Raw genomic sequence first — 19,864 nt, forward strand, 5'->3', positions numbered from 1 at the left:
AGTTGACAGTGCATTGCTCCCACCTCTGTCGTAACATTGCAAACAAAGGAATAGTTCATGAGTCATGTGATTTGGCTCATCTTTGCAGGGGGGTGGGGGGGAAAGGCATGTGTTGCAGGCCTGGTGAGGAAGATTATTTCAAGTGTAGTTAGGTGAATTCGATAGTCAGTCATATATCGAAGTTGTTGCAGAATTCTCTCGAAGAGGTGAATTTTCAGCAGGTCATGCAGTTAGTTGCTTGTAGTCTCATTACTAGGAGGTTGGTTTTCTGTACTGGTGGACTTGAAAAGGACCAGGCTCAGAGAGCTTAAGATGTTACAACCTCCAGTTCTTTTAAGGCATGATGGTACTGCCTTTGTCTGCTGCTTTTTTCTGCAATCTGTATTTTAAAGATTTTTAAAAGGAGACCAGCATGGCTGCCCAAACAAGTGACTCACCACATATATGGTAGGGGTCTAGGTTGACCAGCCCGATCCTGGTTTATTATTGTAAGACATTCATCCTGATGAGTGTTTTAGGAGAAATCCATTCAATTCAGGAATGTCTCCTGATGGTTTCTGGATGGGTGTTGATGACACATCTTGGTCTGGAAGGTATCCTTTTGTCCTTTCGAGACAATGAGTCAGTTTTTGAATACACAGGCCAAAGATCAGCTGACCTTCGGCAGTCATCTTTGCAGCCATGCCCTCTTTTAATGTCCATTGTGTTTTATTTTAAAACAAAAGGAAAATTCAGATCCAGCAGAAGCTATATTGAATATTGTCCATGTTTAAAGTTATGATAGGATATGCCTTTACTGGGCATGATCATGCCATTCGGTCAAAATCCTGGAGCTCCCTACCTAATGGCGATGAAGGAACAGCAATATAATTTCCAAGTCAGGATGTGTGTAATGAGGAAGTGGTCATGTTCTTATGTGCCTCCTGCCCTTGTCCTTCTAGGTGGTAGAAGTCGTGGGTTTGGGAGGTGGTGTTGAAGATATTTTGGCAAGTTGCAGCAGTGTACTTTGTAGATGGTATACACTGCAGCCAACTTGCACTGGTGGTGGAGAGAGTAAATGTTTATGGTGGTGGGTGAGGTGCCAATGAAGCGGACTGCTTTGTCCTGGAGGATGCCAAGCTTCTTAAGTGTTGGAGTTGCAATCATCCAGGCAAGTGGAGGTTATTCCATCGCATTTCTAACGTGTACCTTATTGGTAGTGAAATGGCTTTGTGGAATCAGGATGTGAGTCACTCTCAACAGAATACCCATCCTCTAACCTGCTTTTGGAGTTAAAGTAAATATATGGCTGGTTCAGTTAAGTTTCTGGTCAATGGTGATCCCCTCGGATGTTGATAGTCAGGGATTGGATGAATGTATTGCCACTGAATGTCAAGGGAAGTGATTAGACTCTATCTTGTTGGAGATGGGCTTTGCCTGGGACTTGTGTTTTGCAGATGTCACTTTTCAGGCCAAACCTCAATGCTGTCTGGGTCTTACTGCATGCGGGCATGGTTGGCTTCTTTATCTGAGGAATTACAAATGGAACTAAACACTCTAATCATTGAGCATCCCCACTTCCGACGGTATAGAAGAAAGATCCCAGACACACATCAATAATCCAAGCCAATACAGGGTTTTAAAATAGCTGTGTTGCTGGTTGTAATATTGGTGACATTTTGAAGTATTGATCTGTTGACCCTTTGGCAGTTGCACACTTGATTTAAGACTCAGGTCGGTAAACCTTCACTCCTGTAGGAACTTATCTGAGGTGTGTCTTCCGGCATTCTCCCCTCAAGATATCCGGTGATGCAGTATTGGGATTGATACTAAAAAAAAAAGTAACATATCAATTTCATGTCTGTCAGAAAAATTATCTTCAGTAATCCTGACGCAGCCTATTTCACATTTATTAATTCAGTAGAGCATGCTGAAAGGATACAACATAATTATGTTCATGTAATTTGACCAGTTTAGAAAATGATGCATTTTAAATTTAAATAAAAATAAGTTCAATAGGTTTCATTTTTTCTAATCCATATCTTACATTCTCTCATACAATAAAATAAAATGTCTTAATGTACTCGTCTCCATTTTGCTGCTCAAATTATTCAAAAAGGAATTGTATTGAAAGTATCCTAATTCTGTCTTAAATATCACATTTAAACTGAATGAGGTGAGATACAGGTTCAAAGTGCGGTGGAGCAGGTGGTCTACATTTATTCTCTGAGAAATATTGGTATCAAGGCCGTTGTGCTTTTCATTCTTTTTTTGGAATTGGGCATTGATATATTTAAAACACTGTTGCTTAATTCATAGGTTTCACTGTCATGTCACCTGTGGTGCAATTGTACTGTAATTATATTCTGGTATGTGGTAAATTGGATGGTGCGATCAAATTAAAGAAATGCAGCTACCTATATCTTAAGTTATAAAATGTGTTATTGTGAAGTGACAGTGTATAACAGTTTAATTGGCTAATAATACCCTAAAGCTTTCGAACTCTCAGTGGTACAGTGTCTTCGTAGATTAATATTTACAGCTCCAGAATGAAAGGACACATAATCATAAAAACACCCACTTCATATTTTACTTAGAAAGCAAACTGTTTGTAAATATGAAAAAAATGAAAGAACAGATGCTGTCAATCTCTGCCAAAATGCCAATTATGAATGGTTGAGAAAGTACAGATCAGTCAACCTTAATGCTTTTCTTCAGAACTTCTATTTACCCAAGAAAATCAAATTATACAGTCTTGGTAGGGCCATCATTTAGGGATCTCGAGGATGGAAGGAAATTCTGTGGATGAACTAACCTGGGTTACACCTTTACATCTCTGATTATAAACTGATTACTAACTGAAATTACAGAGGTCTGAGATCACATCAGCTGACCTCACATTTGTTTTAAGGAAAGTGCCATGGTATTTGGGAAGGGAGAGCCTTAAAAAGTGAAGGGGTGGGGGGGAGAAAGCTAACCTATTGAGGGAAAATTAAATGAAAATACAAAATTCAATAGTGCTGAATTGCAACATGTTTAAATAATTTAGTTTTATGTGAGTTGATGAATAGTGATTTCTTATTCTATAACATTGAAGCAGCTTATGGTACTGGGGGGAGAATTGTTTTTTTTTTTACCTAGTCTGTGATCCAGCTTTCTAAACTTGACTATTTTTCAGCAAATGTGATTTTTTTTTTGTCCTCTACAGGAATCTTTTGGATAAAGATACATTCTCAAAGTCTGATCCATGTGAGTACCTAGATTTTTATTCATCATAATTCTTAAGACTGCATTTGAATCAAGCTGGTAAAGATTTAACTTTTTTTTTAATGCCCTCAACAGTACTCATGTAGTTTGTTTTAGATAAAAGATAAATAATGATGGATAGATTCTCTCAATGAACATGTGCATATTGCTGAGCACATTACCCAAACAGAACAGGAAAGGGGTTTGAAGTGGTGGGGTTAAGAAGAATATGATGGAGAACACCAAATTCAATCTCCATTTGAAACTGAAGAACTTTGTATTACCTGTAAGAGCTCAGTGGGCTGAACAGTAGTTTGCATAGCAAGTTCCATAGGGACTGAATGAAGCCTTGCCCAAATGGAACATAGAGAACAGATAAAATACAGTTTTTTTTAAATCTACTTTAATCAAAACAAAAGAACCAATTGCAAGGTAAAATGGAGAGAAAAGATTTTATCTCAATGCAGAGATGAAATAAGCACCCCATGACAAAGGAAAACCTGTAATAAACAAGGATCTATTCTGTCAGTCAAGGATTTAGTTGTCAGAAATCAATAGTGAAATGGAAGTCAGCCTAAATTACATTTTCAGTTTTGCTCAAGCTGATGGAATGCCAGGTTTTAGACTAAAACAGTGAAGGCAAGAGTCTCAGAAATTCTGCAGAATTCTGTGTATCAACAAATTCACTAGTTTCCAGGAATATTTAAATTACACCCAGTCCTCCCTCATTTACAATTCTAATCGTTTGAATGTAAATTCTCCTACTGGCATTAACAGTATTGCTGAGGTAGCTTCTAAAGCAGGCCTGTGAAAACCATACAAATAAGGAACAGCTCTAGCATCCTTTTTTTGTGTGCTAGTCCTATTAAAGCAGGATTTCAATCTGCTTCTGGAGCCTGGAAAAAAAAAGATTGCAATTAGCTAGAAGATTGTAATCAATGCAATCTTCTCATTGTCTAATGTTTTATACTCAATGATTTCAAGAACAGCTTCGACAACATATAAAATATTGGGAAAAATGTAAATGACCACTCATCTCTTGGTGCTGATTCTTGTCGTGGTATGGAACGTTTAGAAATAAACCTATGCAACTAGCATTTCTGATCTTTTTCATTTTGGTTGATATATAATATTTAACAGAATAAAAGGTACTGGAGAAAAAATTCGACAAAATTCTAAATTCTTTAATCACATTCTCTGTTTCCATTTTCCTTCAGAAACTGCTTTTGAAGTTATTTTAAATGTCCTGGGATGGTTGTGACATTAGCAGTTTCCTGGTTGCTTTTATGTCCAGTTTCAAGTATATCCTCCTCAAACATCAGTAATAAAATTGGAGCCAGTCTGAGAGAAAAACAAAAAAAAATGGTTTCATGAAAATATGCTGTTCATAGTAGAAAGTCGCTATTTGAAGGAAATAAACAGGAGGTCAACTCTGTTGTAACTTACTATTTAGCCACCTGTGCACCCCTCACTCACCCCACAATGGTGGTAGAACTTTTAAATGCTTAGGCTGTTCTCAAACTCCCTCCCTCAACACTCTTGCTGCTTTACTACATCTTTTCAAACCTCAAAACTTGTCTCTTCCAAGCCTTTGGCCAATTCATCTAAACATTCCCTGGCTTGGTGTTCCATTCCTTTCACTTTTTCTTCAAAACAAAATTTGACCCCAAGCCACATAAGGAAATATTAGGGCAGATGACCAAAAGCTTTGTCAAAAAGATAGGTTTTAAGGAGTGTCTTAAAGGAGTAAAGTCAGGTAGAGGGGCAGAGAGGTTTAGGGAGGGATTTCCAGAGCTTAGGGCTGAGGCAGCTGTGAAGGTATGGCTACCAATGACAGAGTGATGAGAATCAGGGATGTTCAAGAAGCCAAATTAGAGGAGCAAAGGTATCTCGAAGGGTTGTGGGGCTGGAGGAGATTAGAGATGGGGAGGGTCAAGGCCATGGAGGGATTTGGAAAAAAAGATGGTAATTTTAAAACAGGTGTTGCTTAACCAGAAGCCAGTGTAGGTCAGTGAAGGGGGTTTCAGCAGAAGATGAGCTGAGGGCAGGGACGAAGTTGAGTGATGTTAGAGGTGGAAATATGCGATCTTGGGAATGACGTGGTTATGTGGCTGATAGCTCGTCTTGGGGTTAAATATGATACCAAGGTTGCAAACAGTCTGGTTCAGCCTCAGACAGTTGTCAGGGAAAAGGATGGAGTCGACAGTGAGGGAGTGGAGTTTGTGGCACGGACTGAAGACAATGACTTCAGCCTTGGCAATGTTTGCCAGGAGGAAATTTCTGCTCATCCAGTACTGGATGCCAACAAGCACTCTGACAATATAGATATAGTGGAGGAGTTAAGAGGTGATGGTGAGGTAGAGCTGGGTGTCACCAATGTACATGTGGAAACTAATGTGTTTCAGATGATGTCATTAAGGGGAAGCATGTAGATGACAAATAAGATGGGGGCAAGGATAGATCCTTGGGGGACACTAGAGGTTTCCACATAGGAGCGGGAAGCGAAACCTTTGCAGGTGATTCTCTGTGATTAGATAAGGGAACCAAGTGAGTGCAGACCCACCCAGCTGGGCAGCAGTGGAGAGGCATTTGAGGAGGATGGTGTGATGAACCATGTCAAAGGCTGCAGACAGGTTGAGGGATAGTTTCCCTTTGTCAGAGTCGTGTAGCATGTCCTATAAGTAACCTGGATGCAGAAGCAAATTGCAACATTATTAATTGTGCACATGTCACCAGGATAGGAAATGCAGTAGATACAGGATGCAACTAAAGGTTTCCAGAAAGATTTCTCTGCAATTGGGCAGACAAATGGCAAATGAAATTTAAGACTGACAAATGCAAAGTTTTGGAAGAAACAATTATCACTAATTAAATGTTGGGAGTAACATTAAGCACACACAAAATTTGAAACACTCTGGGAGTGGCCGCACACTTGTCATTTTTCAATATTGAGTCAATGTGAAGAAGCAATATAAAGTGCAAAGGGAATGTTGGGATAACTAGCTTGAGCCATGGAGTAAGAAATAAATGCAGTGAAAATAGTGTATTTCATATATTCTCAGGATATCCCAAAGTACTTCACAGCCAATGAATTACTTATAAAGTGTATTCGTTATGTTGGCCACAAATTTGCATTCTGCGATGTCCCAAGGGCAACATCTGAGATAAATGTGACTTAATCTGTTGTAGTAATATAGGTTGGGGTTAAATGTTGGTCAGGACACCAGGACAACCCCCTCCCCCCACCAACCCCATTCTTCTTTAACTAATGTCATGGGACCTGAGCAAGAAGCCAGGAACTTAGTTTAATATCTCATCTAACAGAAATTACCTTAAACAGGGCAGCAGTGTTTCAATAGTGCACTGATGTGTCAGCCTAGATTATGTGCTCAGGTCTTCAAATGACGTTGAACCCATAACCTTCTGATTTATGAGAGCAGAGCTACCGGAGCCAAGCTGATATTGAGCCAAGTTTGTCGATAAAAGTTAAGTGAAACTTCATAATGCAGTAATCAGACTTAATGGCATATTGAGTGCAATTAGGTCACCAGACTTCAAAAGTAATATGCGTGTATTGGAAAACGTGCAGAGAAGTGCAAACAGAATGGTCCCAAGTGCAAATTGGATGAACTCTGAGGGAGCATTAAAGAAGCTTAAGCTCTGCAGTCAAGAGAGAAGAAAAAAATTAAGCGGGGATCTTATTGAGGTATATAAAGTATTAAATGGTGAATCCAGAAGATAACTTTAAGATCAGTCGTGTCACTCAAACAATAAATCAGTGAAATGGAAATTATAAAATGTCTTAGAAAAAAATCACTTTACTCAAAAAGCAATAAACATTTAGCGTGATCTACTGGGTAAACAAGTGAAATCAAAGACATTAGGGCAGTAATTTTCAACACAGCACTTGAGCGTAAAAATAGCATTGTGGGTCGGGCACTGATTATAGAAACTGCCCAATTTTCAATTTAATTTCATTGTGTTTGACCCACAATGTCAGTTTCATGCTTTGGAGGTAAGTTGAAAATTACCCACAGTAGTGAAATTAGATCACTCGACCATGATGGTATGCGAAGAGGAACTCAGAGTTTGATGGCATGGGAATTGAGTTTTCTTTTGTCCATTTACCTGTTTATAATGTCAAGTTTAAATTGGCACTGTGGTGGGTGCTCCCACACAGTTTTGACCCGGCACCTGAGCCAATTCAGGAGTAATGATTTATACTGTCAAATGGAGATAGATTCCAGGAAAGGGTTTTTTGGATCTTTAATTTGTCACCTGTTTATCAGTGTGAAGTTGTGTTCATTCTTGATTGACAGCCATGATGTCCAGTTTATTGTTACTGTACTCTTGTAATTTTTGCTATAAAACCCAATTAACAAAAAGACCTGATGTCAGGTAATCAAAAATTAACATTTTTACATTGAGGTGCAGATGCAAGTGAAAAGATGGTAACTGTAGGGCTGAATCAAGCAGTAAGTTTAAATTTTGAAAGAAAGTTGAAGCATTCAGGCAATGTAATCTCTATTGAAAGCATATTTGGATGCTGCAAATTTATGAATCCAGATAAAGAAATGAGCTGATGAGAATCATTATAAATCTTACATAATTTGTGTAATTTAGTCTTGATCTTTATTCATTTGTTTCATTTAGTTTGTAACACATTTGAACTTTTCGTATACCACTTCAACTGAGAAATTGGAGCAGTTTTGTAATACAGCTGATTGCTTGTTTTGAATTTATATGAATCCCACTCTAGGGAAGATTTGGAGATTGGCAGCAGAACTGAAACAGGTTCACAATTGCTCAAATGTTGCAAGTGTTCCTGACCTTATCTTTTTGATTCTTTACGTTTGGGTAAGATTCTGCAGGACAGCAACATTAAAAAAAAAGCCTCATAACCAGTGTTGTTGAGATTGTTAATTCACCTTTGTCACTTTTTTCTTGACATAAGGAATTGAATCCCAACCCCATGAGGTGATTTTTGCAGAGGAATAGGCCATTCAGCCTATAGAGTCTGCTTTGCCAGTCATGGCAGCTCCCAATTAAATACTGGGAAGACGAAAGTAATTGTTTTTGGTCCCTGCCACAAACTTGGTTCCATATTCACCAACTCCATCCCTCTCCCTGGCAACTGTCAGAGGTTGAACCAGACTGTTCGCAACCTTAGTGTGATATTTGACCCTGAGATGAACAACCAACCACATATGCGCTCCGTCACCAAGACCGTCGGTTTCCTCTTCTGTAACATCACCTGACTCGGCTCCTGCCTCAGCTCATCTGCTGGAACCGTCATCCATGCCTTGTTACCTCTGGGCTTGATTATTCCAATGCTGTCCTGGCCAGCTTCCCATCTTCCACCCTCTGTAATTTTGAACTTACCCAAAACTCTGTTGCCCATGTCCTAACTTGCACCAAGTCCCATTCATCCATTACCCTTGTGCTTGCCGACCTAGATTGATTTTCAGTCCTACACCACCTCAATATTATCGCCTTGCTTTCAAATCCCTCCATGGCCTTGTCTGTCCTTATCTCTGTAACCTCCTCCAGCCCTACAACCCTCCGAGAACACACACTCTTCATCCAATTCTGCCCTCTTGACCATCCCTGGTTTTAATAACTCCACCATTGGTGACCATGTCTTCAGCTGCTGAGGTCCTAAGCTTTGAAATTTCCTCCTTTTAAACCTCTCCTCTTAATTTCCTCTCTTTCCTGTTTGACTAAGCTTTTGGTCATCTGTCCTATTTTCTCCTTATATGGCTTGATGTCAAAGTTTGTTTGGCAACCAATACTGTGAAGCGCCTTTGGATGTTTTACAATATTAAAGGTGCTATATAAATGCAAGTTGTTCTTCAGTTTTTAATCAGTATTCCTACCTTTTGTTCCATATCCCTGAATGCTTATTACTTGCCGTTAAGTGTCTATCATCCTTTTTAGATAACTCAATTGATTCCGCATCTATGATGTTCTGGGGCTGTGTATTGTATTGTGTTTCACAATCCTTTGAATGCAATTTTGACTTTGGCAATAATGTAAAACATGCCATATCTGATCAGTTGCCCATTGTACATCTGAATTCACTTCCATTGACTTCAGTACAAGTGTTGAAAATTGGGAGAGATTTATAACAGCCAGCTGATCCAATATGGCCTCGTTTACATTATCCCCAAAGAAAAAATTACCCCCTTTGTATGAAGATTTTTCTTTGAGATGCATTTCTAGTTTAGTGCTAATTTTAAGACTATGGCCTGGATTTTGCTGACAGCAGTGAAGTGACGGTACTTGCTGCTGATCTTGAAGAGAGCGGTCCACAAACATTTAGTGGATTCTGTGAAATTAATTTCACTTTTTCAGACATTGATTTCATTTTGAAGCCAGCAGTAACAGGATCTCTGGCATCAACAATGATGCCATCAAGCAGGCTAAGTAGCCAATCATATTGAAGAATTCTCACAGACTGCAAACAAGGAAGCAACAAGCCGGTTTTGTCACGTGCATTTTATAGCTTTACAGAAAGTGAAATAAAGATTTGAACGTACACTTGGGATTAAGGTAGAAGCTCAAATATCAAACTTTAAAACATATATTTTATTATTTTAAAAGTTTTGGAATGGAGAAAAATTGGCCGTGTAGTTGATAGTGAAGGGGATAGCTGTAGACTCCAGAATGATATCAATGGGTTTGGCTCAGTGGGCGGAAAAGTGGCAAATGGAATTCAATCTGGGGAAGTGTGAGCTAATGCATTTGGGGAGGGCAAACAAAGCAAAGGGATACACAAACAGGAGGATATTGAGAGGGGTAGAAGAAGTGAGACCTTGGAGTGCATGGCCGCAGGACAGATGGGTAGAATGGTGAAGAAGGCATGTGGAATCCTTTCCTTTTATTGGCCAAGGTATGGCATTTCAAAGGGATGTAATGCTGGAACTGTATCAAACACTGGTTAGGCCATAGCTGGAGTATTGCTTACAGTTCTGGTCACTACATTACAGGAAGGACATAATTGCTCTGGAGAGAGTACCGAGGAGATTTACACGAATGCTGTCAGGGCTTGAAAGTTGCAGCTACGAGGAAAGATTGGATCGGCTAGGTTTGTTTTCCTTCGAATAGAGGAGGCTGTAGGGTGACTTAATTGAGGTGCCTAGATATGGTAGACAGTAAGGACCTGTTTCCTGAGTGGAAAGGTCAATTACCAGGTGGTACAGATCTAAGGTGATTGGTAGAAAGATTAGATGGGACCTGAAAACTTTTTCACCCAGAAGGTGGTGGCTGTCTGGAATTCACTGCCAGGAACAATAGTGAAGGCAGAAACCCTCAACTCATTGAGAAGGTACTTGGACATGTACCTGGGGTGCTGTAACCTGCAAGGCTATGGACCAGGTGCTGGAAGGTGGGATTAGATTGGGCAACTAGTTTTCTCGGCTGGCGCAGACACGATGGGCTGAATGGCCTCCTTCTGTGCCATAATTTTTCTATGGTTCTATGATTGGAAAATGCAGCCCCAGAAGTTGCTGTCAGTTTTAGAGTAATTGCAGCAAATGCTGACATTTTCATTGGCCAGGGATTTGCAGTTGTAATGACAATGGCCTTTTGTTGCTTGCTTCCGAAGGAAGTGTTGTAATAGATAAAGGGTGCTTGTTTTGACTTCATCTCTTCTAATCCTTCATAGGCTTAAACCCATGATTGTTAGATACTTTCGCATTTATTATTACCCTGTTTTTTGTGCTGAGATTGATTTGTTATGATAGCGTAAAGTTTATTTGATATTGTCCGAACTGTCGCACTTTCGCACTCAATTAGGAATTAATGAACTCAAGGCCATCTATATTCTGATGTTTTATCATCAATTATTCCTTAAGGATCAGGTGAGATTGATCAATATGCTTTATATATGCACACTTTGAGTTTATTACCACCTATAAATCCCACATCCTGTTCATTGGTTTTAACTTGGAGATACATAAAATGGATCCCTGACTGTCTACACCCAGCTCTCTAAAATTCTTAATCAGCTCTCAAATCCACCTATTTCTGTACAATGGTCTACAATGTCGCTGATTCCCAACAGCTACCAAACAGCTGTATAATTTTCAGACCTTCAGCATACAATTCAGATGCTGACTAGCTGGGACTTTAAGACTTTCTCAACACGTCACATCATGTTAATACAAGCTGCCTTTTGATTAAACACAGGAAGGCTAAACAGTTGTAGAATTTAAAGCCTGTTCAGATTAAAAGCTCTTTCTTAGTAGCTAAATGAAGAAAGGAGGTCATAAAACTTATTTAGGTAGACCACCTAATAAACAAAGTGCACAATTCACAGCATGATAGCACAGGTATTTTAAAGCCCATTACATCTTACATCTTTTTTGATATTCTGTAAACCCACTGAACACTCTCCTGTTCTGGGACACTCCCAGAGGTGAAGGATTCTGGTTCTGGAAAGTCACCCATTTGAGGAGCTAGCTTTGAACTAAGAAACCCAGCATGAATGTGGTTTTCAAACTCGAGTGCCAGATAGGTCATCAAGTGAGCTGTTGACCTGACTGCAGGGTGCTGGGGTTTTGTAACTGTTGAAAATATCTCACTGATCATTGAGACCCTGTTTGAACAAAATGGAGCTAAACTTGGAGCAAATAAGTTACGGCCTTCAGTGAACTAAAAAATAATGCTGCACTGAAACTTTGGAGATATTCTTAGAACCTGCTCCATTCAATTTAAAAATAAACCTTTTCTGCTTCGCCTCAAAGCTCTGCTCTGAAGAATACCATCCATTCATCAACCAGCTCTATGCAGAGAATGCCTTTTGTTGTATTGGGCACATAAGCCAGACCTATAACTTAGATCTCTCCAAAGATATTCAATGTAAATTCCTACTTGCTGCGTTTAAGGATTTTTAAAGAAGGTTCCACTGGGATGTGTTATCGTGTCTTTTCTGATTAAATACATTTCTTTTCTTTTACAGTGTGTGTTCTATATGTACAAGGAATTGAAACAATACAGTGGAGAGAGGTAAGAAAGAGTTTGCCCTTTATGTTAAAATATATGTTGGGTAAAACTGCTCTGATCTGATTGGGTGGTACCCAATTTCCCCTCTGCCTCAGAGTAACTTCTATTATGTCTGCTCTGCTTCATAGTCCCTCCAGCTGTCTTTATGGAACAACTGTAGCTCATGTACTAGCATTTTTTTGTTGATGCTAAATGAATAATGGCCACTAGCTGCAAACTAGACCTTTTTTATAGATCAAAACAAATGAAATGCAAGTTTCAACTGGAAATTTTTTTAGTTCTGAACTAGTTGTAGGATTTGAATGTTTAATGTCTTGATTATGTGGTATGAATTTTGCAGGATTGAGATAGCTAAATTGAATAATTAATCCTTACAATTATTTTCTTAAATATTCAGACATTTACCCCTCCAAATGAAGTACTTTTTGCTTGTCAAGCCTTTCAGACCAGATCTCTCATTTTCTGCAGCATGTCCGGTTCATATCAATTCTGTCACCCGTCTGGAGTGAAAATTGGGGCCTTTACTTTCCGTATTCATGTTGCTTCTTTCTAATATATGAAAAAAGTATATACAGTAATTCAAGTTATTTTATGGCTGAGTTAAGTGTTGATTTAAAAATGTACCAACGAAGCAACATTTCACTTGTACAGCCTTAACCTGCACCAGATAGATAAACACCATTCTAAAATCCTGGATGCCAAATGGATAGCTAGCTTGCTAGAATTTCTGGCATCAATTAATGGTAGTAAGTCAGCAGCAGTCTTTAATCTCCGTATATCCTATCACTAGATTGACATTTGCATTACTGCTTTTGATTAAATGAATGCTGCAAGTGCTGGGCAGAAGGTTCATAAATCCAGTCTGTGTAGATCTTGAGTCTCTCATGCAGGATAGAGGAAGAAAAAGACTTGCAGTAATTCTCACCATCTTAAAGTAGGTAGTAGATTCGTGAGTAGAATATGTGGTCTTGAATTTGAATATGATAGTTTTGCACACCACAGAAAGTGCTAAGAAAAAATTCAAGAAATAGATGAAAAGAAATATAAACGATGGACATTGAATGTAATGTCACTGACTTGTAATTATTTTTTCTCCTCAAATTAAAAGCAGTGTGTGTACCTTTAAGACCCTGTTAAAAACAGTGCACCTTTTAAGGGAGAGAAAGTTCTGGAATTTCAAAGGCACAGTGTGCCAGCAGCTGCATTTTTGTTACCAAGGCGACGGCAGGAGAGAGGTCACATGGTGTAATGTTTCCACTTAACTCTATAAAACTGGCTGAAAACACTCACTAGCGAGACATACTGAAGAGAAAGGAGCTATTTATTCTCGCCGCTGAAATTCTACAAGGAGCAACAAGCCAAGTTACTTCCCTAAAGAAAGAAGAAAAGCTGCCTTATTTCAAGAAACCATTTGTATTGCTGAAGGAACTGTTGATGCCTACTGTAACCAAAAAGTTGAATGCCTATGAAGAATCGACTACTGCATTAAATCCATGTGAAGACTTCGAGTAGCCTTTGACTATTTCCACATTGGAATACCTCATCCACCAGGAACGTAATCCACAAAGACTTATTTTATTTTTTCTTGAGACAGCTAATTTAAAAAAAAACACAAAAAAAACGGTTAGTGGTATTTTTGTGTGTGTGTGTGTGTGTGAGAGAATGGGGAGTTGGATTAAATAAGAAGTTATAAGGTCTTTAGACATAGGTTTATCTTAATAGTGTTTAAGATTTAGTTTTAATAGTTAATTTGTTGTTGTTTAAAGATACCTGGTTTGGTCTGTCTTATTCCGAGGTTTACTAGAGTGTTTAATTTGGTTGTTTGGGTGTGAAATCTTAATAATATGCTGCGACCTGTAAAGTGACGGGACTGAATTGATGGTTCGTTGCTCCTGCTGGGGTCGTAACAATAAAAAAAGAGAATAAATAATGAAAGACAAAAACTTTGAGATTTTTTTTTTAAGTAAAGCATAAATAACAAGCAATCAGAAAATCACCAGGGAGAAAGAATTGGCACGTTAAATAAATATAGATGAGTCGAACAGATGAAATAATGCGAAAAAGGCAGACCAAGAACTCTTGAAAGCATGTGTCGATAAGTAATGAGTTGTCCTTTATTAAATATGGTATCTTAAATATCATGTCTTTTACTCCGATTAAAGTAATTCTCATATACATTACGAATTTTTAATGGAGCTTCACTTAATGAGGTTGGAGTTTGACCCAGATGTTTTTCAATATTGGTGCACTAAAGCCTCCATTATTCACACAGCAGTTAGCCACTTTTATTATCTGCTGGGATTTTCACAGACCATAACCTTGCTTGAGTTTCCCATCCTTTTAACAGCAAAATCTGTGCGCGTTATTAGTGTATACCTCAGTGATATTGAAGTTTGGATGAAACATTTATCGAAGTATATCAAATTACAGATCATCAAGTTTCGCAGGAAATGTGAACCAAGAATTTCTTTCTTGGGCAGAACCCAGAAGTTAGACCTGAAACTATATGCCAAGTTGCGTCCATTTTCTGATGTCTGCTTATACACGTGTATCCTCCCAATCTCATTAGATGATGCCCGAATTTAAAATGGTCATAAATCAGTGTAAACAATCAGGGTCCAAGGAAATGCCAAACCCACAACAGTATAGTTCATCTATCAACATTAAAATTTAAGTTTCAACACAGTTAATCTTCAATCGTGCACATCTGACAAATTTAAGAGCCTGCAATTGGGGAAGCTCTTCGATTTTTAATGTGATGTAACTTTGTGCCATAAAAATGCATGAAAGGAAACAAAGCAGGTGTCAGTACAATGCTTTTTAAATGCTCCAAAATTTGCATTAATATACCAGAAAAATGTCTTTGTTCCCTGTTGCTCCTAATATCAGTTTGGTGTTGAAAGGCTGCACCACCCCCCAACCCACCCAAGCAAGCATAAGGATACTCATTGAGAGCTAGGGCATGGCCAGCTGTGTTCATTTGGGAGGGTTTGATGAATGGATTTAAAAAATCAAGCAGACTTGGGTATATTGTAGTAACACAAGTAACTCACTTATGCCCAAAATCTCTGGCCTCATAATTGTTTTGTGCCCAAATTACGGGTGTCTTTGCGTCAAATGTGGTGGGCACGCCAAGCCATGGGTTAACTATTTCATTGATCATTATGTAGATCAGTGTGATCGTTTTCATAATGATGAAATCAAATTATGTTTTGACTTGGACAATTACATTCAAGTCAGTTTATGAAGGTTTTTAATATGGATAAAAATTAGAAATGGGCTCAAGAACTGATAATTTACTGAACAGAATGTATGATTTTCAACAGACCACAAGGAGAACAGGACAAATTGTCCATTCAGTATGTCAGCACAAACACAAGTGGCAGTGGAAATTGTAATTTTCCATGACATTTCTACAACCACAATCACCACTCATGGCCTGGCATCCTAGAATTAGTGGCTAAGCGTGTGAAAGGAAGGTGGGCGTCACCTCCAGTTAATGGTTATTTTCTTGAATAAATATCTTTAAAGGATCTGATAAAGATATAGAAATCTAGCCTCCATTTTTTTTTAAAGGTAGTATTTGCCTGTGCACTAGATATTTATGGTAATTAACTTACAGAACAAAATCTATTTTATCATTAGATTTGCACATGACATCTAGGAAGGACAGGAAGCTAGAAGAAGGTGGAGGGGTGGCTCTGTTAATTAATGCTGGTATAAGTGCAATAGAGAAGGGTGACCTAAGTTCAGGAAACCAGGATGTAAAAGTGGTTTGGGTCAAGATGAGAAATAATCAAGGCAATAAGTCATTTGTAGGAGTGGTGTACAGGCCCCCTAACATTAAGCACACTGTAGGACAGGGTATAAAGGAAGAAATAATGACAGCATGTCCAAAAGTTACTGCAACAATCATGGATTTTAATCTACATATAGACTGGAAAAATCGGATGGACAAAGATAGCTTAGATGAGGAATTCCTGGAATATTTTTGGGATAGATTCTTAGAACTGCTGACAAGCCCTTGGGTCCTGATGACTTCATCCTAGGGTCTCAAAAGAAGTGGCTAGTGAGATAGTTGATGCGTTGGTTTTAATTTTCCAATATTTCCTAGGTTCTGGGAAAGTTCCATTAGATTGGAAAATAGCCAATGTAACTCCTTTATTCAAAAAGGGAGGGAGACAGAAAGCAGGAAACTACAGGCCAGTTGGCTTAATTTCCGTCATAGGGAAAATGTTAGAAGCTTATGACTAAAGGCGCTAAAGCAGGGCACTTATAGCAGGGGAGGCGGTGGCGTAGTGGTATTGTCACTGGACTAGTAACCCAGAGACCCAAGGTATTGCGCTGGGGACATGGATTTGAATGTCACCGTAGCAGAAGCTGGAATTTTAATTCAATGAATAAATCTGGAATTAAAACCTAGTCTAATTGTTGTAAAAACCCATCTGGTTCACTAATGTCTTTTAGGGAAGGAAATCTGCTATCCTTACCTGGTCTGAGTGAAGTGTGATTCCAGACCCACAGCAATGTGGTTGACTCTTAAATGCCCTCTGAAATGGCCGAGCAAGCCACTCAATTGTATCTAACCGCAACGAAGTCAATAAAAAATGAAACCGGACGGACCACCTGGCATCGACATAGGCATCGGAAACAACGACGGCAAAGCCAGCCCTGCCAACCCTGCAAAGTCCAACTTACTAACTTCTGGGGGTTTGTGCCAAAATTGGGAGAGCTGTCTCATAGACTAGTCAAGCAACTAGTTACGGAATCATACCTTACAGACACCGCCATCTCACTCCCCAGGTATGTCATGTCCCACCAACAGGATAGACCCAGCAGAGGTGGCGGCACAGAGGTATACAGTCGGAGGGAGTCTCCCTGGGAGTCCTCAACATCGACTCCGGACCCTATGAAGTCTCATGGCATCAGATCAAACATGGGCAAGGAAACCTCCTGCTGATTACCACCTACTGCCCTCCCTCCGCTGTTGAATCAGTACTCCTCCATGTTGAACACTACTTGGAGGAAGCACTGAGGGTGGCCAGGACGCAAAATATATTCTGGGTGGGGGACTTCAATGTCCATCAGCAAGAGTGGCTCGGTAGCAACACTACTGACCAATGAGGCTGAATCCTAAAGGCTGCTAGACGGGGTCTGCAGCGGATGGTGAGGGAACCATCAAGAGAGAAAAACATACTTGACCTCTTCCTCACCAATCTGTCTGCCGCAGATGCATCTGGCCATAACAGTATTGGTAGGAGTGACTACCGCACAGTCCTTGTGGAGACGAAGTCCCGCCTTCACTTTGAGGTACCCTCTATCGTTGTGTGGCACTACCACTGTACTAAATGGGATAAATTTTGAACAGATCCAGCAATGCAAAACTGGGCATCCATGAGGCACTGTGGGCCATCAGCAGCAGCAGAATTGTACTCAACCATAATATGTAACCTCATGGCATGGCATATCCCCCACTCTACCATTGCCATCAAGCCAGGAGACCAACCCTGGTTCAATGAAGAGTGCAGGAGGGCATGCCAGGAGCAGCACCAGGCATACCTCAAAATGAGGTGTCAACCTGGTGAAGCTACAAGTCAGGACTACCTGTGTGCCAAACTGTGTAAGCAGCATGTGATAGACAGCTAAGTGATCCCATAACCAACAGATCAGATCTAAACTCTGCAGTCCTGCCACATCCAGTCGTGAATGGCGGTGGACAATTAAACAACTAAGTGGAGGAGGTGGTTCCACAAATATCCCCATCCTCAACGATGGGGGAGCCCAACACATCAGTGCAAAAGATAAGGCTGAAGCATTTGCAACAATCTTCAACCAGAAGTGCCGAGTTGATGATTCCTCTCGGCCTCCTCCTGAAGTCCCCAGCATCACAGATGCCAGTCTTCAGCCAATTCGATTCACTCCGTGTGATATCAAGAAACGACTGAAGGCACTGGATATTGCAAACACTATGGGCCCTGACAACATTGCGGAAATAGTACTGAAGACCTGTGCTCCAGAACTTGCTGCACCCCTAGCCAAGAATTCCAGTACAGCTACAACACTGGTATCTACCCAGCAATGTGAAAATTGCCCAAGTATGTCCTGACACGCACAGCAGGACAAGTCCAACCTGGCCAATTACCGCCCCATCAGTCTCAATCATCAGTAAAGTGATGAAAGGTGTCATCGACAGTGCTATCAAGTGGCACTTGCTTATAAATAACCTGCTCAGTGACACTCAGTTTGGATTCCAGCAGGCCACCCAGCTTCTGACCTCATTATGGCCTTGGTTCAAACATGGACAAAAGAGCTGAACTCGAGGTGAAGCGAGAGTGACTGCGCTTGACATCAAGGCAGCATTTGATTGCGTATGGCATCAAGGAGCCCTAGCAAAACTGAAGTCAATGGGAATCGGGAAAAACTCTCCGCTGGTTGGAAATGGTTGTGGTTGTTGGAGGTCAAACATTTCAGCTCCAGGACATCACTGCAGGAGTTCCTTAGGGTAGTGTCCTAGGCCCAACCACCTTCAGTTGCTTCATCAATGACCTTCCTTCAATCATAAGGTCAGAAGTGGGGATGTTCACTGAGGATTGCACAATGTTCATTTGCGACTCCTCAATTACCGAAGTAGTCAGTGTAGAAATGCAGCAAGACCTGGACAACATCCAGGCTTGGGCTGATAAATGGCAAGCAACATTCGTGCCACCGAAGTGCCATGCAATGACCATCTCCAACAAGAAAGAATCTAACCATCTGCCCTTGACGTTCAATGGCACTACCATCGCTGAACCCCCATGATCAACATCCTGGGAGTTACCATTGACCAGAAACTGAACTGGAGTAGCCATATACATATAGTGGCTACAAGAGCAGATCAGAGGCTAGGAATCCTGCGACGAGTAACTCACCACCTGACTCCCCAAAGCCTGTCCACCATTTACAAGGCACAAGTCAGGGGTGTGATGGAATACTCTCCACTTGGCTGGATGGGTGCAGCTCCAACAACACTCAAGAAGCTCGACAGCCAGGACAAAACAGGCTGCTTGATTGGCACCCCATCTGCAAACATCACTTCCTCCACCACCGACGCACAGTGGCAGCAGTGTGTACCAGCTACAAGATGCACTGCCGCAACGCACCAAGGCTCCTTAAACAGCACCTTCCAAACCTGTCACCTCTACCACCTAGAAGCACAAGGGCAGCAAATGGTTGGGAACCCCACCACTTGCAAGTTCCCCTCCAAGCCACACACCATCCTGACTTGGAACTATATCATCATTCCTTCACTGTCGCTGGCTCAAAATCCTGGAACTCCCTTCCTAACAGCACTGTGGGTGTCCCTACCTCGCATGCACTGCAGCTGTTCAAGAAGGCAACTCACCACCACCTTCTCCAGGGCAATTAGGGATGGGTAACAAATGCTGGCTGAGCCAGCGACGCCCACATCCCATGAGTGAATAAAAAACTTTTAAAAATTCAAGGTAATTAGGCAGAGTCAACATGGGAAAGGAAAATCATGTTTAATCAATTTATTGGAGTCCTTTGAAGAAGTAACATGTGCTGGAGATAAAGGGAAACTGGTGAATGTACAGTGCTCAGATTTCCAGAAGGCATTTGATATAATGCCACATCA

At 40.3% G+C, this 19,864-nt stretch overlaps 1 protein-coding gene across 6 annotated transcripts in view; it reads left to right on the plus strand.

Moving 5' to 3' along the window:
• LOC137383870 (copine-8-like) overlaps window positions 1–19,864 on the plus strand; it is a 699,632-nt gene that overhangs the window by 96,208 nt on the left and 583,560 nt on the right. For all 6 annotated transcript variants that reach the window (XM_068057206.1, XM_068057208.1, XM_068057209.1 and 3 more), the window contains exons 3-4: window positions 3,188–3,228; window positions 12,188–12,234. In XM_068057206.1, the coding sequence (XP_067913307.1) occupies window positions 3,188–3,228; window positions 12,188–12,234 (88 nt within the window). The remainder of the gene's footprint in view (window positions 1–3,187; window positions 3,229–12,187; window positions 12,235–19,864) is intronic.

This window comes from Heterodontus francisci, chromosome 25 (genome assembly GCF_036365525.1).
Source record: "Heterodontus francisci isolate sHetFra1 chromosome 25, sHetFra1.hap1, whole genome shotgun sequence".
NCBI classification, from domain to species: domain Eukaryota; kingdom Metazoa; phylum Chordata; class Chondrichthyes; order Heterodontiformes; family Heterodontidae; genus Heterodontus; species Heterodontus francisci.